The sequence below is a fragment of the Sparus aurata genome, chromosome 16, assembly GCF_900880675.1.
Source record: "Sparus aurata chromosome 16, fSpaAur1.1, whole genome shotgun sequence".
In the NCBI taxonomy this organism is placed as follows: Eukaryota; Metazoa; Chordata; class Actinopteri; order Spariformes; family Sparidae; genus Sparus; species Sparus aurata.
In genome coordinates, this window is record NC_044202.1 from 4,143,786 (window position 1) to 4,163,800 (window position 20,015).

Below are 20,015 nucleotides of genomic sequence, written 5' to 3' on the forward strand. Positions count from 1 at the left end.
ACATCCCCATCCTCCTCCACCTCCCGTTGGCTCAGTCAGTTGACAGCCTGGCACTGAACCTGATTCCTGAGTCGCGATTTCACACTCTTTTTCTATTTGTATCCGAACAGGCTGAGCAGATCGCTGCAGCAGAAACTGCAGCACTGATTAGAAACCAATTAGCTCCCCAGATCCTGGGGCCCCTACAAAAGAGGCTGCAAGATGTCATCATGATTCAGACTCTTGCTCCGGACGGGATCTGTGCCCTCCCCTCCGCCTCCTGCAGGTCTGCTCTCATTTGCCGAGGGTTGTCGGGGAAAAGTAAGACGGCACGTGGAGGAGTTACTGCTTTAACTTGACCTAACCTAAATATGAGCTGTGGCAGGCGGAGATGGATAAGCGTTGGCCCTCAGATTGTGTCTCTCGTGTAAGAATCTTTTTTTATATTTTTGGCTCTCAGATTGATGATAAGCTCTGAGTCGATTAAACGAGTCTACAATTTCATTAAATAAACAAACTCAGGGAAAAGATACAAACGCCTTTTGGGAACACGTCCTGATAATCCTCAAAGTAAAACCCTGCAGCGACAATAATCTGGCAACAGGAAAACAGATGTTTTGACCTGTTTTACAAGATAATTCAGAGCCCAAACGAAAAATTGCTCCAAAAAAAATCTTGCAGCAGTTGATTTAACTGTTCGTTCATTTTCCAAACTTTCAGTTGACTAACAGTCTCCTTTCTGTCAAATCATAAGAAGTAGCCAGTTGAAGGACGACAGAGAGGGTTGTACAACATTTTGTCCTTGCAGTTTTGTAACAAGCTATGACACCGTATGTCTTGGGTAACTTACAAATGATTTTGTCCAGTCAATGTCTGCAGCGAATAAGCTGAGAGAAGCTTTCCTCTGAATGAATTAGTGTCCTCCATGCCAACGGAACAAGTAAGACGAGCCAGCAGAAATCTCTTGATGGTTCAACTAGGCATCTCATTGGGCGATAGCAGACACAGCAAAACAGAATTCAACAGTGACCAGGCACTTTTTAGACTGGGCCCGGTACAGTAAGTATATTTCCTATTCATCATTCCCTGAGAAATTAATGAAAGTGTCAAAAAACAATCAACAAACAAGATAAACAAACATTTATCTCGATCCACACCATTTATTTTGATCTATTCTGGGCTGAGTCCCATCCTCCATTTAAGTAGCGTTGAAATCCATTTAGTACTTTTTGAGCATTCCTACTGATAAATCAACCACTCAGCGAATAGACTCGAGTGAAAACACAACCATTTGGATTAGAAAAGACTTTCAGGCCTGGAACCAACCAAGACCAACCAACTACGAGATGAAGCGCGACCATGACTGTTGAGTGTGCTGCTAATGTACCCTATATTCCCCAACAATGCAACACAGAAAGGGAAACGAGGAGTTGCTCACAGCTGCAACCAACTAATTATGTATGGTGGTGAAACATCTCCGGGAACAGAAAACCAAAGAAAATTACTTAATTTTTTGGTGAAAACATTTTGCTGCCTTATGAAGAGGCATTCTAATGTCAGCAAATACTGTATCATGTCCTTGCTGTATATAATTAGAATGCGGTACGCAATGGAGACACAACTATGAGTAAAAACACGGGGAAAAAAAAGCTTCCCTGTACACCTGAGGGCATTTCTCCTAGCAACATTACAGAAACGTCTTTGAGGATCATGGATGTCGGACATGAAGTTTTGGACAGCTGGAGAATGAGCGTACAGCTGTGTGTGGGACTAATGCTCGGGATCATGCGACTGGAGAGCGAGTCCTCGTGATCTTCAGCGATATTTTTATGTTTGACGTCATCTGTGCGAGATGAGAATGTGATTGCCACCTCCAGCAGCTCTCTCAATAAAACGCCGGAGTAATAAGAGCCTTTATGGTACGCGCGTGGATAATCTTTTGCACCGGCAAGATAGACACAATGAAGGTTCCTTATACTTAAGTACGCACTGACAGACGCACTTACAGGTTTCACAGTAAGTACTGTGAACACTTGATGAAGGGCCTTGAAGCCATGCTAGCTTGTTTCATTACCACTTGTCATTCTCTCTGCCGAGCCAACTCGACGCTACCTTTTCTGCGCTGCTTACAAAACTTTTTCTTCTGATTAATTGCAGCCTTTTAGGCTTTCTCACAATCAGCCCGGACCATTTTGCAGCCTTTTCATCACAAAGTTAAACGTCTGGCTTTGGAATACAGTGGCAGTAAATGCCATATCCTTTCAGCACGGCAAGGGCAGGGTAATTGTCTCTGTGGCATAATCGTCCCTCAACAAAAGCCAGTGGAAATGACAGGGTTTTAACATAATAAGGAGCACTGTCACTTTGGTTTTCACCCCACAAAATCCTCATGACCAGCATCAGTGCTGCAGTTTGATTTCCCTCTATTCCAGGGATTGTTTATCTCCATCTTAGGGCCTCCATTTTGCTCTTTTCTTTCCTGCGGATGGCCTGTAATTGCTTCCATCTGCTCTTTATACGTACAGTATTACTTTTCCAGGCAGAGATAACAGAGCAGTGAGAAAGCCAGTAAGACAGCGAAGAACAACTGGCTATAAATGTCAGCAACGAGACAAACCGGCAGCTATCTGACTTTATGTTTCAACTCTTTTTTGTTGAGTCATAACAGTTAGAAAGACCGTGTTCCCACAGGAAAAAAAACTGTTTTCTGCCGAAGCCAACACATTATCTCCGTGAAGAGACAGTTGACAAATTAAATCAATAAATCAATCAGACAAGATGGATCGGGTGTCAAAAATGATGTGTGCAAACTCAAAGCGCCCGGGTGCAGATTGTGCGAGACATCTCTGCCATCTTTACTTTTGGGATGTGGAGCAACAGGTGCTGAATAAATAACAATCAGGAGAGCGTAGATGAAATTCAACGGGGCAGCACACTAAACTTGATGCACCGGGGATCCAAAGTACAACTCAGACGCTCTACAGAGGATACATATCTCCGTCTCTGTAAGATGCCCAACGACAGCTCCAGCCTCATGGAAAAAAAAATAAATCCCCTCTCTCGCTGTCACGCACGGCTTATTCGCATTCACATCCTCCTCTTCCTGATATGTTTGCTCCTGTAATTCTCCGACACTATTCTCTGGCTCCTCTCCGTCAAAAAGAAACTTGAAGGCACAGAGAAGTATCCTCTTTAAGAGAAATCAAGAAACTGTGCAGAAACTGCGGCGGCTACTGGATCCCAGCGAGAGAGAGAGAGAGAGAGAAAGGGTGAGTATGAATTATACATGCGTCAGGGGGTGGCGGTGTGGGGGTGGGCTTCAGATTTGTCAGAATAAATGCATAAAAGCGCATACTTGCAAAAACCCATAATATTATCTGTCACAATTCAAGGTTACCAAACATGCAAGGAGCAAATTATTCACGCGCATACAAAGCATGGTGATGAGGCCGAATAACTGCTGAGAGCGACATAAGGAGTTTGGTTTGGATACACAAGAGGCCTCGCTATGTGTGTGTGTGTGTGTGTGTGTGTGTGTGTGTGTGTGTGTTTGTTAATTAGGAAGCGATTTGCACGGAGCGAAATGTTCATTTTATGATCTGTGTCACTGTCCCCTCTGCACGGTAATATCTGTCCTGTGAAACTCTCAAATACATGTGATTATATCTCCCACGCCACACTCTGAACATTTACTCTACTTTACAGACATTAATTAATACTCTCACACTGACACCAACTCAAATTACTGTGTGGGTTCAAAATAACAGCAATAAATCTGCATAAAGCAACGGTCGCTTTTTCGACTGGACTGCCACGTTATTTTAGCTTATCACTTTTCTTTTAAGCCACATTTCTTGTAGATTTCTAAGTGCTTTAATGTGTTCTCTGCAGCAAGATGCAACTGTTTTACCAAAAGCTCTGATAAAGCCACTGCACCTTCCGCTACAACAAGCAGATTGGCAAACTATCAAAATTACTGATACAAAGTCTTTTGAGTTTCAGTGCTAGCCTCAATAGTGCAAAAATAAAAATGCATCGTATGCTGGCTCTTTGAACGCCCCGACTAGTGATGTAATATCTTCCTCTCTGCTACTGTTGTGTGCATACATGCAGCAATCAACTCTTTAAAAAACTAGAAGTTAGAAAATGTTGCAGCTGAAAGACGGATCTTTTTAGGGGGTGTTAGTAGAAACAGGAGAGTGGATATTGGACTCGTATTCTCCTAGTGGTCACGAACAAAACTCTAAATCAATTCAAATGTGTCACTGTGTCTGCTGGGTAACATGAAAAAGGTTTGCCAATATGTTATTCAACCATTTTTACTGGATAATAATGTCAGGGGTTTGTTTTCTTCAACCCTTTTGGAGTTGTTTGCCCACTAGTTTGATTTAATTCCAGTTGCAGACGTTAGCTGGCGTGTTCCCAGGAAATTTGAGAGTACTGAGGGCTGTCAAAACCCACAAATCAAGAGACCACAAGTGGACTTTCTGCAGACCTCAAGAGAGTCCACTTGGGGTCACAGGACTTCACAGTGCAAAAGGTGGAAATTTAAATACAGCCTAAATATTTTAAAATTACCAATGAAACCATCCCAGATTCACTGATTCAACTTTTCTCCCTTCCAATACCAAAAATCTGTGCACCTAACTGCTTGGAGTCATGCAACCAGGCATTGCTGTGGCTCTCAAAACTAAATTGGGAGCCCACTGTGAGCTAATGAATGTTGCTGATAGCAAAAACACTGAAAAGAAACTATTTAATCAGTCGGATCGTGGCCGATACCCAGTCTGCTATGAAAGGTCAGTATTGGCACAAGGATTTGGGTGAATCCCTACCACCAACAGTGTTAGTCCTCCACCATCAGAGGAAAGCTTTGATTCTTAAATCCACACCCACCATCTGGCACTCGCAGTCAATAACCATACAGACAGAAATCCATCTCGTGGAGTCAGACAGACCACTTTCTTTACACTGACGCCGGAGCGATGAAGCCACATGCTCGACTTCAAGAACTCTTTCTCAAATGGAAAATCTTGACATCTAAATGCGACAAAGTTGTGCAGATGCCAGTGCTGGGAGGAAAATGTAAGAGCTCACACATCGCTTATTGCAGTGAGAGAAGGATGAAGGGAATGTGGACAAACAGAGCAAAAATAACAACGCTGCAAAGAAAAAAACACAAAAACAACAACCCAGGAATCCAGCGAGAGCCAAGAGCCTCTGAAACTATACTTTTCTTTTAAAGACGAGATCATTCTGCTGCACCGAATAATGAAGCCAAGTGCAGAAAAGACTACTTTAAAAATCTATTCAACTGGACTGGAAAGTTAATCAGTAAATAATTACCTAGTGAGGAATGGTAATCAGCAGGCGGCTTCCTCTCTGAGCTGCAGTCTCAACAGTGTAATTACTTTTGGGTAACTTTGCTCGAGAGCCCTCAAAAATGAAATCAAAATGCCTCTTTAGTTCCAATCAGTGATTTGAAACGCTTTTTCTGACATTATCACCAGCCAAATCATGATTAACGCCGGTATGAAGTGATTGACGGTGTAAAAACAGATGAATAATAATAATATCAGCCGTTTCTTCATAATCAGATGACGCTTTTAAACAATTTGGATGCAAAAATCAGGACATACGTATCATATTTGACCTTTAATTCGACAGTTTCTCACTTGTTTGTTTTGGTTTTTTATCATCAGTCTGACTCTCCTGTACAAAAATGAATCAAATACTCATCATGACCATGTCTTTGCACAATTCAGTAGGTAATTATTTAACAGTTTGATCACCGTGTTCTCCCGCTGGGTGTAACTGATGACAGCTACCATGTTGGAACAGATTGCACATAATAAGCTGTTATCCAAAACTGATATAACATCAGCAGTGGTTGCCCTTTTCAGTCTGCTGGGCCTCTTTATCGGACCTGATAGTCCCCCCTCCCCTCCCCCCACCGTGATGAATCTACAGCCACACCAGTTTGCCTTCAGTCCTGCCGTTTAACGAACGCACAAATCGTTCGCACCTTCCCTCCACGACTGCCACACAGGTTAGAAACCATTCACCACTAAAGCATGCTGGGAAAAACCATAACCCCCCCTCAAGCAGTGGGACATTTATGTTTATGATTATTACTTCCAGCCGGCCAATTACTGTATATAAAAACTATTCACCATATGTAAAACAGCACAAACCCTCTGCCGTGGCGCAAATGGCGAGGTAGGCTGTGTTCATTTACTGCCTTCCACTTAGAGAAAAATCATATGCAGATGAACCTGGTCAACTAATTACAGTAATGACTGCAAAATGTTCAGAGACGCGCGGGCAGATAATCAGTGAAGCATCGCAAAGGCTGAGCGGTAAATATGCTAATTTAAATCTGACGTAAAAAACAGAGGCCGTGGTTTTTTCCCCCCTTCTTGTTAATTCATGAGTTTACCCCCGCGAGTTAACTACATGCAAAAAAAAACAGCCACACTAACCTTGCATACATCCATTCCAGCAGAAAGATGCATTAGACTGCAGCCTCGGACACCACAGGCATCTTTAGAGCCTCGTTTTTCTGGCCCGGCAAGTTGTAAAAGGAGCATCTTTTCATGTGCAGCATGAGCTCAGAGGAGAGAGCTGCATGAAAACACACTTGCATGCATAACAGCCGATATGTCCTTTTAAACCGAAATGTCCTCATAGGGAGAGTAAGCTATCGAGTGATGGTCCCCATAAGGACAGCTAAGCCAGTATGCACACACAAACTCCTGGAAGCGACTGCTCAAGGACACTCGGGCAGATGTTGCTGAATGAACTGCCTTTGAGTGCTGCATGAAAGCTCCAATTTCAGTTGTAAATAAGACTTTTTCTCACGTACAAGTGCTTTTAATTGAATGTAGCAACAAAACGCAAAACCATTAATCAAAGAGGGGGTTTTTAAGGTGTTTGGTGTTCTACTTCAAAATCAAGTGGCGCTAAGACAACTGAGAACGAGCATCACCAAAAAAAAAAAATGTTATCAACGCAAATAATTAGACGAACAAACAGTAACGAATCATATCAGTCTTACGTGGATCGACTCGGCGAACATCCCGTCCGGCGAAATCGCCCATCACATCGCAGCAGCTTAGATTTGGTCGCAAAAACCAAACTTCCGATTTGTGTTTATCAGTTTTTCCTCGAAGATCGTCCAGGGGCACTCAAGTTCTAACATTTCTGACAGCCCCCTTTAAGACTCATTTGCTCCTCCTACTATGATTTCCCCCCTGTGGATTCAAACCGACCACCTTCCTCTTCCCCTCTCTAACCTTCAGGCTAAAGCTGCTTCACTTGCTTTGATCCTCCATCCTCCATCCCCCCTTCCTCCTCCTCCTCCACCTCCTCCTCCTCTCTGCGTCGGGCTCCCTGTGTGGCTGATGGACGGGATCATGAGGCCCTTGGTGAGAGACTCTCTGCCGTTTTGACACATCTATTTGACAAGGTGAGAATATCTGCGGTGAAAAGACCAGGACTGACTGCTTCACTTCCCCACATCCTGCTTTCACTTACCCACCCGGCTCATGTCTTGAGTGACAGCACGGGGAAGTGACACAGGTTTTACATGTGATGTGAAAAGTGAGGGACGACAAGGGGAGCGTAGCATCGTTCTCAGCAGACGGAATGTGTGTGTGTGTGTTCAGGGTTCCAGGAGGTGGAACATCTTGCCCCGGGAGCACCAGCACCAGAACGCTGCCTTCAATGTGCTTCGTGAGGGGCTGAAATCACAGCTGCAGCAGAGGGAAATGGAGTCGGAGATGTAGAGCTGTCATCATCGACGCTATAAATCTCACAAATACAAATCCTTCCATCCGTGCGTCCTGTTTCCAGCCCGCATTCGCTCTGCGGGAAAGGCTTCTTCTTTTTTCTCTCTCTCTCTCTCTCTCTCTCTCTCTCTCTCTCTCTCTCTTTCTGTGGTGAGGGAAATTTTTTTTGCAGAGCAGGAGTGCAGCACAATCAGAAAAAAAAAGTCAGAGTTTGTACCACAGATGAATTTTAAATGAGAGCAGCGAGAAACAGCTCTGACATTAGAGATGACTGGCACCAGCTGGCACGATGAGAGCTGCACAGGTAACTTGATTGATAGAGGTGGTCTGAGTGTGTGTGTGTGTGTGTGTGTGTGTGTGGTCGTCTCATGAATTGTTTGGTTTGATTCTTGTTTGGGTCAGTTTTTATGCATCTTCCACACAAACACATGCACAATTGCGCGCACACACACACACTCAAACACACCACACGACGCACACACCGGCTGCCACTGCGCTCCGCCCCCACCACGCACGAACGCACACACACACACACACACACAGAGCACAATTCACCTGCAAAGGCAGGTGCACAGCGCACGCACGCACCTGCACGCGCACTTGTTACCACACATGCTGGTGCACGCGCACTCAGACACTTTGACACACACTTGTCTGCATTGGCATTTTCGCAGACAAACCGGGGACCAGCGGCAGCAGCGGCTGCGGATGCGGCGGATCTGGTTGCACAAACATGTCTGAGGCTTTCTGTCCTTTTATAATCTCCTCTCACACCATTTGAACAGACAGGGGATGTAAAAGGGGGCTGCTGCCTGCAGGGCAACACAAAAAATGCTAAATGAGCCTCAAAAAAGACATGCAAGCGCAGAAACCCGGCGAGTCCCGCCGCTTCATTAATGTCAGTCACCCATCAGATCATATTTTGCGGTCTTTCCGTGTGGTCCTTAGAAAACACAGCAATCCCTGATCTGTCCGGGACCCTGAGGCGCCTCACTTCACCTTAACACAACCGGATGATCTCCCAGAAAAAAAGGAAACAAAAATCTGATCATGCAACTTTGACAAACAGAAGCTGAAAAAAAAAACAGAATCAGAGGAGCTGCGGCGACCATCCTTTCTATCCATCCAATCCATCCATCCACCCGCACATAAAAAACGCATTCATTCAAGTTCAACCACACTGAATCACATACGAAGTGCTGGTTCAACTTACCAATAAGAGCCAGCTGCAAGAAGTACAGTCCGAGGAAGTCCATTATGGAGTGCGACATTAATTCAAATGGACGCAATCCCGGGCGAGCGATGATGCGCGAGAATAAAAAGCCCTCTGTTTGTGGAAGATTGGCACCGAAATTCAAAAAAAAAAAAAAAGAAAAAAAAAAAGACCGAAAGACCGAAAGACTCGCAGCTATTTCTCAAGTGACGACTGGCCACTCAGGCTGACGCCGGAATCCACAGCATTGCATGAGAAAACAGGAGCGGAGCAGAGCATCATTTTTTAACAGTCAAACTTTTTTGTCGTGGAGGGGGGAAAAAAACGGGGTTACAGCTGCGCCAGATCAAGCCGGTGGTTTCCAAAAATGCACCGAGGGAGGGAGGAAAAAACAGTTCGTTCCTTAGGTGGAGTAAATCTTACGCGCGTTGAACATCCCCTGACCGTCTCCTCCGTCCGTCCGTCCTGAGCGGCTGCTTCCTCTCCTCTCTTCGCCTCCACCTGCGCGCCGTCTGCAAACTGCGGATGAATCACAGGGGCGCGTTGCTTTGCGCGCTCCGACCTGCGACTCACACAGTCCCTGTGATCCTCTGCTCCCAGGCGGGTCCGGCCGGAGATGCCCAGCCCAGCTCGTTAAAAAAAAAAAGAAAGAAGAAGAAGAAAAAAATCCAATCTTGGCCAAAGTTGAAATAGGACAAGTTAAATCGATAGGCTATTTCATACTGCCATAAAATGGAAACAATAAACCCGCGTAAAATGGTGCATAGTCTGTATGGGTGGGTAGAGCGTGTCCACACTTCTCCGAAAGTAGGTTATTCCCCCTCTCCAAAAAGAGAGAGAGAGAGAGAGAGAAAGCACCACAGTCAACTTGCATGGGAATCATTGATTTTGAGGCAGTTGAGGAGATATTTTCGGGGCCCTACAGCAGCAGGACGAGCAGACAGTACACACAAAAAAACAGGCTGACTCACAGTGGCTGTGCGTCTTAATGGTAAAAACGAGGAGACCATCTTGCAGCCAGCATGGGCTGTTTGAGGCTACCTGCTGTCTAATGTGCTCCTGCTGCTCTCCTCTCACAACAGAACAAAGAGTGATCTAGTCTGGATCTGGGTTTTGGGGACACTGGGCCTGATTGACTCGACTATTATTATTTTGAGACCTCCTTTTTTTTTTTTTTGTCTTTAAGAAATTTTGTTTGCCGTCGCTTCCAGAATAATTGGATTGAGCCCCGAGAAGGAGCAGCCCCCCTCCATGAATCATGGAGAATATTTAAATTCTTCATACTGACAGCTGTTACGGGTGCAGCTTTTTTTGGTCAAAGCCTGAATTATTTTCAAGCTGTTAAACTCTGGATGAGGATGAGAAATTAATTTTTGAGCGGCGTCTCTGCTGGGAGTTGTTTTTGCCTTCCTCCAGCTTATTTTTGGAGTGTTTTACAGCATCTCGGGGACACTTTAATCCAAAACCTTGTTTGTGCAGTATGTAATAAAAAAAGGAAAAAAAAAAAGGCTGACACTCACGGAAAACGTGGGTTGGATCATACTCGGCTTCCAAAGAAGAAGCTGCACAACCTTAGACTCTTACAAACTTCTGTTTCAGCGCTTTTTTTTCTTTCCTGAGGAGAGTGGGCAGTCGGCTCCTCTCAGGATTTGCTCATACTGAGACAGTAGGAAGGTTTAGAGGAAAAGATGCTGCAGGAGGAGAGATGTTTCTGGAAGGATTTGTGTCGTGGAGCTCTGAGGCCACAGCGGCTTCTCTCCACGACTTCTGCTCTTCTTGTGTCTGTTAAACTTTCACTACATTTGCAGATTTGTCTCTCTTGGCCCTGAAGACAACGTTTAATTACTCGCTGTTAACGACATGTTGATGTAAAGAGAAGTAACCCTAAAGCTTTCCATTCTACATTTGTTGCACACACACTGGAAGATGGAACGGTCGTTTTTGTTTTTCAAATGTTGAAATCTTTTCGGTGGCGTGATTCACTGAAAACCGCCTCTTGCCACTATTTAGAGACTCCACACTGAGCAGTAGTCTGCTGCTAAAATGTCAGCCTGGTTTCTCCGGTTGCAGCCATTGTTTGATAATGTCAAACTTAATCATTGAAATAAATTATAATAATAAAGAGTTACTGGTCATTCAGTGATACATTCTATGCACACCTGACACTGCTATCAGGTGACATTATTATTATAGAGCAACAAAGTCCTGCGGTGTACAACATATATATATCTGTTTGTTTCCTGTTTCAGAGAGTCAGCAGTGTTTTTTTGAAAGCATGACACAAGATTATAGATAGATAGATAGATAGATAGATAGATAGATAGATAGATAGATAGACAGATCAGCCATCCCTGATCTTGTCCAAACCCTGACCAAGTTGTTTTTGTGCCTAAAACCAGCGCATAAACACAGCATTGTGACAAGAGAGAAAACAAATTGCAACACAAAGAAAGTTTTAAGTTATCCGTAGTTTTGCATAAAGAAACATGGCTCATATTTATTCTGGCGATAGTCTTGGTCTCAGCCATGAGAGGTAGGTTATTATTGGTTATCAGTGTCCACTCAAAGAACTCCACATTGTGCAGACCTACAAACAAGTTATTATATCATGGAGGTTCTGTAAGCTTGATGCCACTTTGACAACAACACTTCACCGTGTCGGCTGACGTTTAAAAATGCAAAGTTCCAGTTTCTCATGTTTTAAGTCACCTGAAATCAAGCTGGGTGATATGAACCTAGAATAAGATGGGTGTATTGATATTGTGACAGTAAAGTACTGTTGACTATTGGTACTTTAACAATATATTAACCTAATGAGATTTTTGATAAAAAATCACCGAGGAGAAGCTGAGGCACAGGAGCTAGTCATCAACTAATTGGAAGGTCGAAGGTCTCAGTCGCCGGGTTGGCATGTTGAATTATCCTTGAGTGAGATAATGAACCCCAGATTACTCCTGATGAGCAGATCGACACCTTACAAAGGTGCGTGACTGTGTGTGAAAGGGTGAATTTGACAAGTGCAAAAAAACATGCATGCAAACAAGCGCTAACTACAAGGGACAGGAGAGTAAAAAGATCTATAGTTGGTGTCAGCACTTCATTCTTAAATTTCAACTCATTTCTTCCCATGAATGGAAATGAGACCACACATTCATTTGGGCACTCTGGATGATTGTATAGGACGTCTTCACGGTGGGATTGGAGGCTTTTGTTTGCCGCTTTGTTAAAACAAGTGTATTCATAACATTCTTGGCGAGCGCAGATTCAACAAGAACACATAAAGAAAAAATGTGTTATTACAGCCACACCAGAGTAGGGGGGGGGGAGTCTGGAGTTGGATTTGTGCTCTGGCACTGGTCCAGCAGCACATCCACTGAGCAGCTCCACAGCAGCTGCAGCAGCTGGAAGGTAACTGCCTTGCTCAAGGGCAATCTGGCTGCAGTAGCTGTGGGGAGGCAGATCAATCCATATTCAAGTTTTCCCAGAAGGTTCTCAAAGCACGACCTAGCTTTACCCGTCTCCCAGCACCCCCTGAATCACGGTGCGCGTCCAAAAAAGATGGCGTATCGATTCCCACCTCTGTCCTTTGAATCACACGTGCCCCTGCCTGCTTTGGATCGAATCCTTCCAGAGATTTCTCTCCCGCGCCTCCGATCTGCATCCCTCTCTCCGTGACACATGAAGCTGCCGTGCCCTTAAAATATCTGCGATGTTGATGTCACAAGCCGGGAGAGAATGTGGGACAGAGCTCCTGCTGGGTTGATCATGAAGCGCAATGACAATCCTACCATGGGCTGATTAAGAGGTGTTAATGCATTCAAATGAATGCCAGCTCCTGAGCTGTTTTTTTTTCTTCTGTACGTCTGCCTGCTGATACATCGTCTCACTGAGACACATGGCGAGAGAAAATTAGAGGGGGAGGCAGAGAAAGAGAAAGAAAAAAAAGAAACTGACCAGCAACAGAGCTGAATCAGATGCTGGAACAGCTTTCAAGGCCTCTGCACTTAAAAGTCTCGCCTGGCAATGAAGGTACAGTTACATGATCATGTCACAAGGCCGGCTGCAGCTCAACACTCTGCACACCTACCTTCACTCACATTTGTCCTTCCATGGCCACAGTTGGACCAATGTGCAAAAATATTCAGTACGCATATGTTTGCATTTTGCACCTTACCTTCAATTAGGAGAAACACTGCATTATTCATGGCATCCACCCAGGTCTCTGCATACTATATATAACATTTCATACAACGCTTTCATTGCTTTTATAAGTAAGACGTTTGCATCCTAGTGAAGGTCCTGCAATAAATTACTTGTGCTCTGCAGACTGACCGTGCTCTGACTGATTGACCACGGATCATTATCAGCCAATATTCGTTCTAATAAGTTTGATCAGTGGTTTCTCTAAAGGCCGATCAGAAGAGCTGATCAGTGAGCTTCTCTACGTGCCGCTGAAATGCCAAAAGTGTCTGAAATCTTCCCATGGTACTAGTCCGTCCACCCCGTCACTCACAAACATCTTACTAACTAGAGCTAGTTAGCTTTCAGGTGTTAGCACTCCTGCGGTGTGTTTGGCTAACAGAGCTAATAGCTAACAACAGAGCTAAACCCACAGGAGTGAGAGAAGTAGCGTCCGGTTTTACGAGTAGTTTCGCCGTCTTTGTTTCACAGTCAGCGATGGATAAAGGGAGTAGCGACTTGAACCAAGAAGCAGCGTCGTCCTGCCGTGCACTCCTTTCCCAAACCCCTTCCCTTCATCACAGCGATTACCAAGGGTTTAATTTCTAGTTCATTGTCAGATCTCTCTTGTTGATAGCACCGCCGACAAGACCCGACAGATGTACTGTACGCCATCGAGCCGTAATCTGCTTTAATTATATTCCCCACAGTAGCTCTGTTTATTTTCTTTCATTCATTTTGTAGAACGAGCATACGAGTCTCATTACTGAATAAATTACAGATGTGTAATCACCAATTTTTGCATTCCTGTCAATCACTAAGATAGGGAGAGGTAATTGGGGTGTGCAGAAAGTTTGCAGTGGAGATGGATTTGATGGATGTGTCTAATTCAGTGGTTCTAAAACTTCTGCACGGCCCCCCTTTGGTAGATAACAATATTTACACATGTTTGTCAGCCTCTCGAAGGTGATTGACAACAGTGTGATTGACATAAAAAATGACAGTGCCTACTTTTGGCTGTATTTAAAATTAACAAGACAAATCAATTGACTGCACTTAAAAAGACCACACGGTGCCCAAAACAGGTTGATAAAAGATAAATCGAAGGCAATAAAGGTGTGAAGATTCGTCACTAATCTGGAAAAATACAGGAATATTGTGACCCTGGGAGGAAACAGATGAAAAGCTGAGGTCTCCTTGAAAAAATCAGGAGTGTTGGCAAGTATGTGTTTACCTGGGAGTCCCTCCACAAACTTGACCATTCATTTAGCTTTGCCGCGGCCCACCTGTTTTAACTCCGGGCCCCTCCTAGGTGGCTCGCCAACCAGTTTGGGAACCGCCGGTTAAAATGAAGAAACAACTAAACCCTCATTCAGCATCCTCAGTGTTGTCTTTACTCTACCCAGTTCTGCAGTTTCCATAGGTACAGCCTTTGTTGGCTTCGTGCTAATGGTCTAAAAAGCTACACCGCAACCCCTTAATGTGCAGCTATAAATCCAAGTCAAGAGCAGCAATGTTGTCATGTCTAAGAAGCTGGAACCAGTGAATGATAAATGACTTAAACAATTGACTTATTGTGTCTGCACTCGCATACTTATCTTACATAATGATCCTCGAATTAGCAATAAGTCTGTGCTGAGATAGATCCACAGCACTGCAGATCTTGAGGAACTGCACTGTTTACTGTAAATCCCGTATTTTGATCTTGTACCAAACAAAACAAAAGTCTTGACTCAGTCCCGAACCTCTTTTAGCGAGGCTTGACCCTCAAACTGACCATTTGCACTTTCACAAAGATGTATAACTTCAGCTGCTGTCACAAGTGAGCCGTTTCTTAACATTTGCTTTTTTAAAACAGCTCATTGTGGCACTTTGCTCACTTCATAACACTTTACACCGTCTTCCCTTAGCGGCCCGTGGTGCGACAACTGACGGACCGGACTGGTGGCACTTTACTGGCCGTCACACTGATTTTGTCCCATTTGCAAATTCTGTCCCTGCGGTGGGCGATATTACCGAGCCACACTGCTAGAAAACATTCCCCGCGTATCATCGCCTTTAAAGGCCTGGGAAGCATCGCTTGTGAGCAGCGATATGAGATCTGAGTAGAATGAAACTCAGCACGTCTCATTTGATGCCCGCGCTTAGTCTTCTGAGGTGTGAGAGTCTCAGCTGATAGGATTCTATGCAAAGCGTAAACAATCCGTGTACTGATAACGTCGTCTGTCTGTTTGCCGTGCTGCATTCTGAACTTTTCACATCTTGTGAGAAGACTCACACGGAGAGATGGAAGGTAAGAAACAACGTTTATTTCAGTCACGTGTTTCGGCACCGTGCAGGAGAACAACTTGTACCCGAGTGGGCGGCACCTTCACCACACCTCCAGCTGGAAGTTGCTCGACATCTTCCCACATTCTTCATATATTCATGCAATCTGTCTTGGCGTCATCCTGTGTGACCATATTGTAATTTTTTTACTTTCATCACTTCAGTCGACTGTGTAAACTCAACATCTGTTGTGTACTGATACGTACTGGAAGAGGAAACCCTCCCGAGGTGTCGGCCTTTCTTTTCCCTGCTGAAGTTTTGAGGACAGTTTTATGTGAACTTTGAGTCCGAAGACAGTTTGAGTCAGGATCAGGATATGTATAAATAAAATGCATATATCAGAAGAAACAATGGATCGTTTTTTAACAGTTGTATGCTACTGACTGGATGGGTATAATCTTATGGATATCCTTGGAGTTAAAGTGAAACTCTCGCCAAAATGCAACCTAATAATGCAAAAAGCATAATTACAACGAAAGCGGCACTTTTAAGATTGAGGGTATTTTCGTTTTTTCGGGTCAAAATCATTTTCAATGGAGTGCACAGCGCAAATACTATGTTAGCATCAAAATCTCTGTTTTTAAAACACTAAGAAGGCTCGACACAACATGAAACTTTGCTCATAGTATCACCAGGGTCTCTACACGTGAACACAAGCATTGAGAACATTGTTTGTGTACACAGAGTTTACTAAAAAGAAAGTTTTTGAACTACTCACATTAGCAGTAGCTTGTTCCGCTAGCCGCCATCCTGCCAGTCAATCTTCGAATGTGGCGTAACCTGGAGGACAGTTAAGGTGGAACGCTCCTAAAGCTCAGTTCCATATAAATGCACGGATAATTTGTTATTTTGTCATTGGCGAAAAACAATATTGACCTTGAAGTTGAAAAAGGAGCTTCATATAAGAAACAATACTAAAATCAAAAGCCGGAAAAGTCACGTGAGATATCGTGTGGATAGTTGTTGCTGGAAGACAGTAGTTCCACCTTAACAGTCCTCCATGTTACGTTGCATTCGGAGATCGACACTTCTCGGCTGACAAGACGGCGGCTAGCGGAACAAGCTACTGCTAACGTGAGTTGTTCAAAAACTCTCTTTTTAGTAAACTCTGTGTACACAAACAATGTTCTCAATGCTCGTGTTCATGTGTAGAGACCCTGGTGATACTACGAGCAAAGTTTCATGTTGTGTCGAGCCTTCTTAGTGTTTTAAAAATAGAGATTTTGATGCTAACATAGTATTTGCCCCACGCACTCCACTGAAAATGATTTTGACCCGAAAACGAAAATACGCTCAAACTTAAAAGTGGCGCTTTTGTCATAATTATGCTTTCAAACTAAGGTTTGACTCGGGTACATTCACAAAAAGACTTGGTTGCATTTTGGCGAGAGTTTCACTTTAAAGGAGAACTTCGGTCGATTTAAACATGCAGCTTCATTGCTCAAGCTACCCTTGACTTGCGAGTACCGAAGACGTGAACAAATTTGGTCCAGCCATTACAGAGCTCCGTGAACGGAGATGTAGCATTGAACGCTAACTGCATGGGGTCAGAACTTCACGCTGTGTTTTAAGCATCTTAACATGCTCCACATCTCACACCAGAAGTTATGCAACATCAGCAGACACCTTAGCACACAGCACTGTAGCGTGTATGACTCAAACTGAATAAAAAAGTAGTTAAAATAGTGTGTTTGTGCAAGCAGCTACTTACCTGTTTGTTGACATCCGTGTGTTCCGGTAGCTAGACCAAACTAGTCAATCCGTCGAGCGTGCACTTACTCCCTCACTGGCGGAGACGGAAACGTATTCCAGCATTTTCGTGTGTATGTTCATAATGTACATGTCCATGTTACAACCTGTCATGAGCCATGAGCCTTACAATAGCCTGTTAAGCCTGTTAAGTGCACACTCGGTGGATATACTAGTTTGGTCTAGCTACCGGAAGACGCGGATGTCAACAAACAGGTAAGTAGCTGCTTGCACAAACACACTATTTTAACTACTTTTTATTCATTTTGAGTCATACACGCTACAGTGCTGTGTGCTAAGGTGTCTACTGATGTTGCATAACTTCTGGTGTGAGATGTGGAGCATGTTAAGATGCTTAAAACACAGCGTGAAGTTCTGACCCCATGCAGTTAGCGTTCAATGCTACATCTCCGTTCACGGAGCTCTGTAATGGCTGGACCAAATTTGTTCGCGTCTTTGGTGCTCGCAAGTCAAGGGTAGCTTGAGCAATGAAGCTGCATGTTTAAATCGACCGAAGTTCTCCTTTAAGTTGGTTGCTGTTTATGGAGTGTGGTAAAAAAAACAAACCTTCTTTACACGGCTGAGAAGTATCATGTTCCTGTTTCTAACAAAAACGCTTCAGATCGGTAGATAAACTTGTCAGAGCAATCTGAGTCTCTGTGACTCATAGAGCTGCAACATTGACAATGACAACAATGACTTTGCCCTGAAAGGAACTGTTCTTCATCATCAGCGTGTTGAATCCTCAAACGTTAAGCGCATCTTGTTGCTGTATATTCACTCGTGTACGTTTATGAGTAGAGGATGCCAGTGTTTTACATTTTCTTTTTATTGCAGCACAGCTCGTATCGAACTGTCAATCCTTTAAGCTCGGATGGTGTGTAAGCTCCCAACCGCTGGCTTCAACAATGATTAGAGATCACTGCGGGGGAAACATATTTCTGCTTCGCCTGCGTAGCGCGGGGCATGTCATCAACGTGCCAACTTGTCACTAGCCTTTTCCAACAACAATGAGAGCCCTTTGAAAATGAGGCTGAATATGAGAAGCCTTCCCTGCAGTGGTACCAGCGTACTGCAGCATCGGTTTCTGCTCTTGTTGCAGGCTCGAGCTGTAACCAGAAACTGGCTGGAGAAAAAAAAAACACAAAAAAAAAAAACACAAAAAGACGTGCTGCCAAACGAGGCTGCAGCGTGATCGGGCTTTTTCCGAGGCAGGCCTGTGGTGTAATTATAATCATATCTGGCCATCGCAGTGGGCAGGTGATGAGACGAATGTGACCGCAGAGAAGTGCCAGGCATGAAAGCTAAAAGACCCATATGCCCTTGGCAATTCGGGGGCTGTTTTCATGATGTGTTTGCAGCGGCATATTTCAGATGCACAGCAAGGATGCGTGGAAATGGATAAATCAATGAGGCCATCTGGGGAGAGGAAGTCAAGATGAGGAATGGTTTAATGCTGACGTTCATTCGACAGTAGCCTCACAGACCTAATTATTCCAGTCATTACCGAGGCACAAAAAAAATGTAAAAAAAGAAAAAGACGCACAGCCTTGTTATTTTCATGACACAAATCAAACGATTTTCCCCATTCATTTGCCTTTAAGGGAGTTAAAGGTCAAGTTATTAGTCGTGTTTTTATCGGCATAGAAAGCAATTAAACACGGGGCATATTCACGCACTCTGCCACAGAGCGGGGTTCGAAGTGAGAACGGTCTTTTTTTGAAATAAAATTGGAAAAGGTTAGTGAATGATGACACGCGCAGGGATAAATCTGCCAAACGTACAAAAATAATGCAGCGACAGAACCGCCAGCGTGTGAAACCAAATAGCCTTGTACTCGGTAACTGCAGCATGTCTAAATTAAGGCCCCGGTTGCGGCGAGTATTACTGAATATCATCATTGTCATTGTCTGCCCTCTCCAGCTGAGTCAGTCATCAGCACACAAACACACACACACACACACACACACAAAATGACACCTCTCACTCCCACTGCCTCTCACACACACACACACACACTCAGTGCAGTCTGATCAGGAAGCACAAAAATACTCGATATAGATTATATAATATATGAACTGAAAACTCAACCTCTACAGTGCTGAACTGATCACCAGAATAGTCATTTTCTAAAACAATAACATCTATTTAATCTGGCTCTGTTGATCATATGACACAGATTAAATTGTGTCATTTGATAAAAAAAAAACAAAACAAAACCCTGAACTGTCATGATGATGTCGTGTTGCTCATAAAACAACAGGCACAGACGCCTCTACAGACGTCATGACGGAGGCGAAGAAACCAGAGAAGACGCTGATGAAGGAAGCCAAGAAGAGAAACACAGACAGTGACTGAGCAGGAAGTCAGAGCAGGTCTCTGACTGGCTTTTAGTCACCGGCGACGGCTTCACTAAATAATAGTCTGCACGAATAGTAGGTAATATTAGCTGGCATGCTGGGTTATGTGTCTGGTGTTGCTGCTCTTTCTTTTTGTTTTCACTTCCCATTTCAGCAGAGGTTTGGCAGACGGGATGTTACAGCCAGCTGTTACTGCCCCTGGTTCAGGTTACGTTAGCTTTACTGCACTGAGTTGAGGGCAATGCCTGTCTAAGAAGAAATGCCTGGGATTTGTATTTAAGACCTTTTGTCTTGCACTCAGAAATAGTATTAAGGTGCGAAACATGTTGAGTTCGCTGCCCCGCACTAACTAAACCACAGGGTGACTTTTATTGTGAAGCAGCCACCGACGACACAACATATATGTCTTTCAAAACT

At 44.0% G+C, this 20,015-nt stretch overlaps 1 protein-coding gene across 3 annotated transcripts in view; it reads right to left on the reverse strand.

The window, feature by feature from the left end:
• The window catches only part of gfra4a (GDNF family receptor alpha 4a), a 203,974-nt gene that overhangs the window by 133,519 nt on the left and 50,440 nt on the right, over positions 1 to 20,015 (reverse strand). Inside the window, exon 1 of one of the 3 annotated variants that reach the window (XM_030443083.1) lies at positions 8,983 to 10,069. The exons of 1 other annotated variant lie outside the window; for it this stretch is intronic. In XM_030443083.1, coding sequence (XP_030298943.1) covers positions 8,983 to 9,040 — 58 coding nt within the window. In that variant the 5' untranslated portion in view covers positions 9,041 to 10,069. Of the gene's footprint in view, positions 1 to 7,036; positions 7,326 to 8,982; positions 10,070 to 20,015 lie in introns of those variants that run through there. One more of the 3 variants, XM_030443084.1, reaches the window with a different exon arrangement.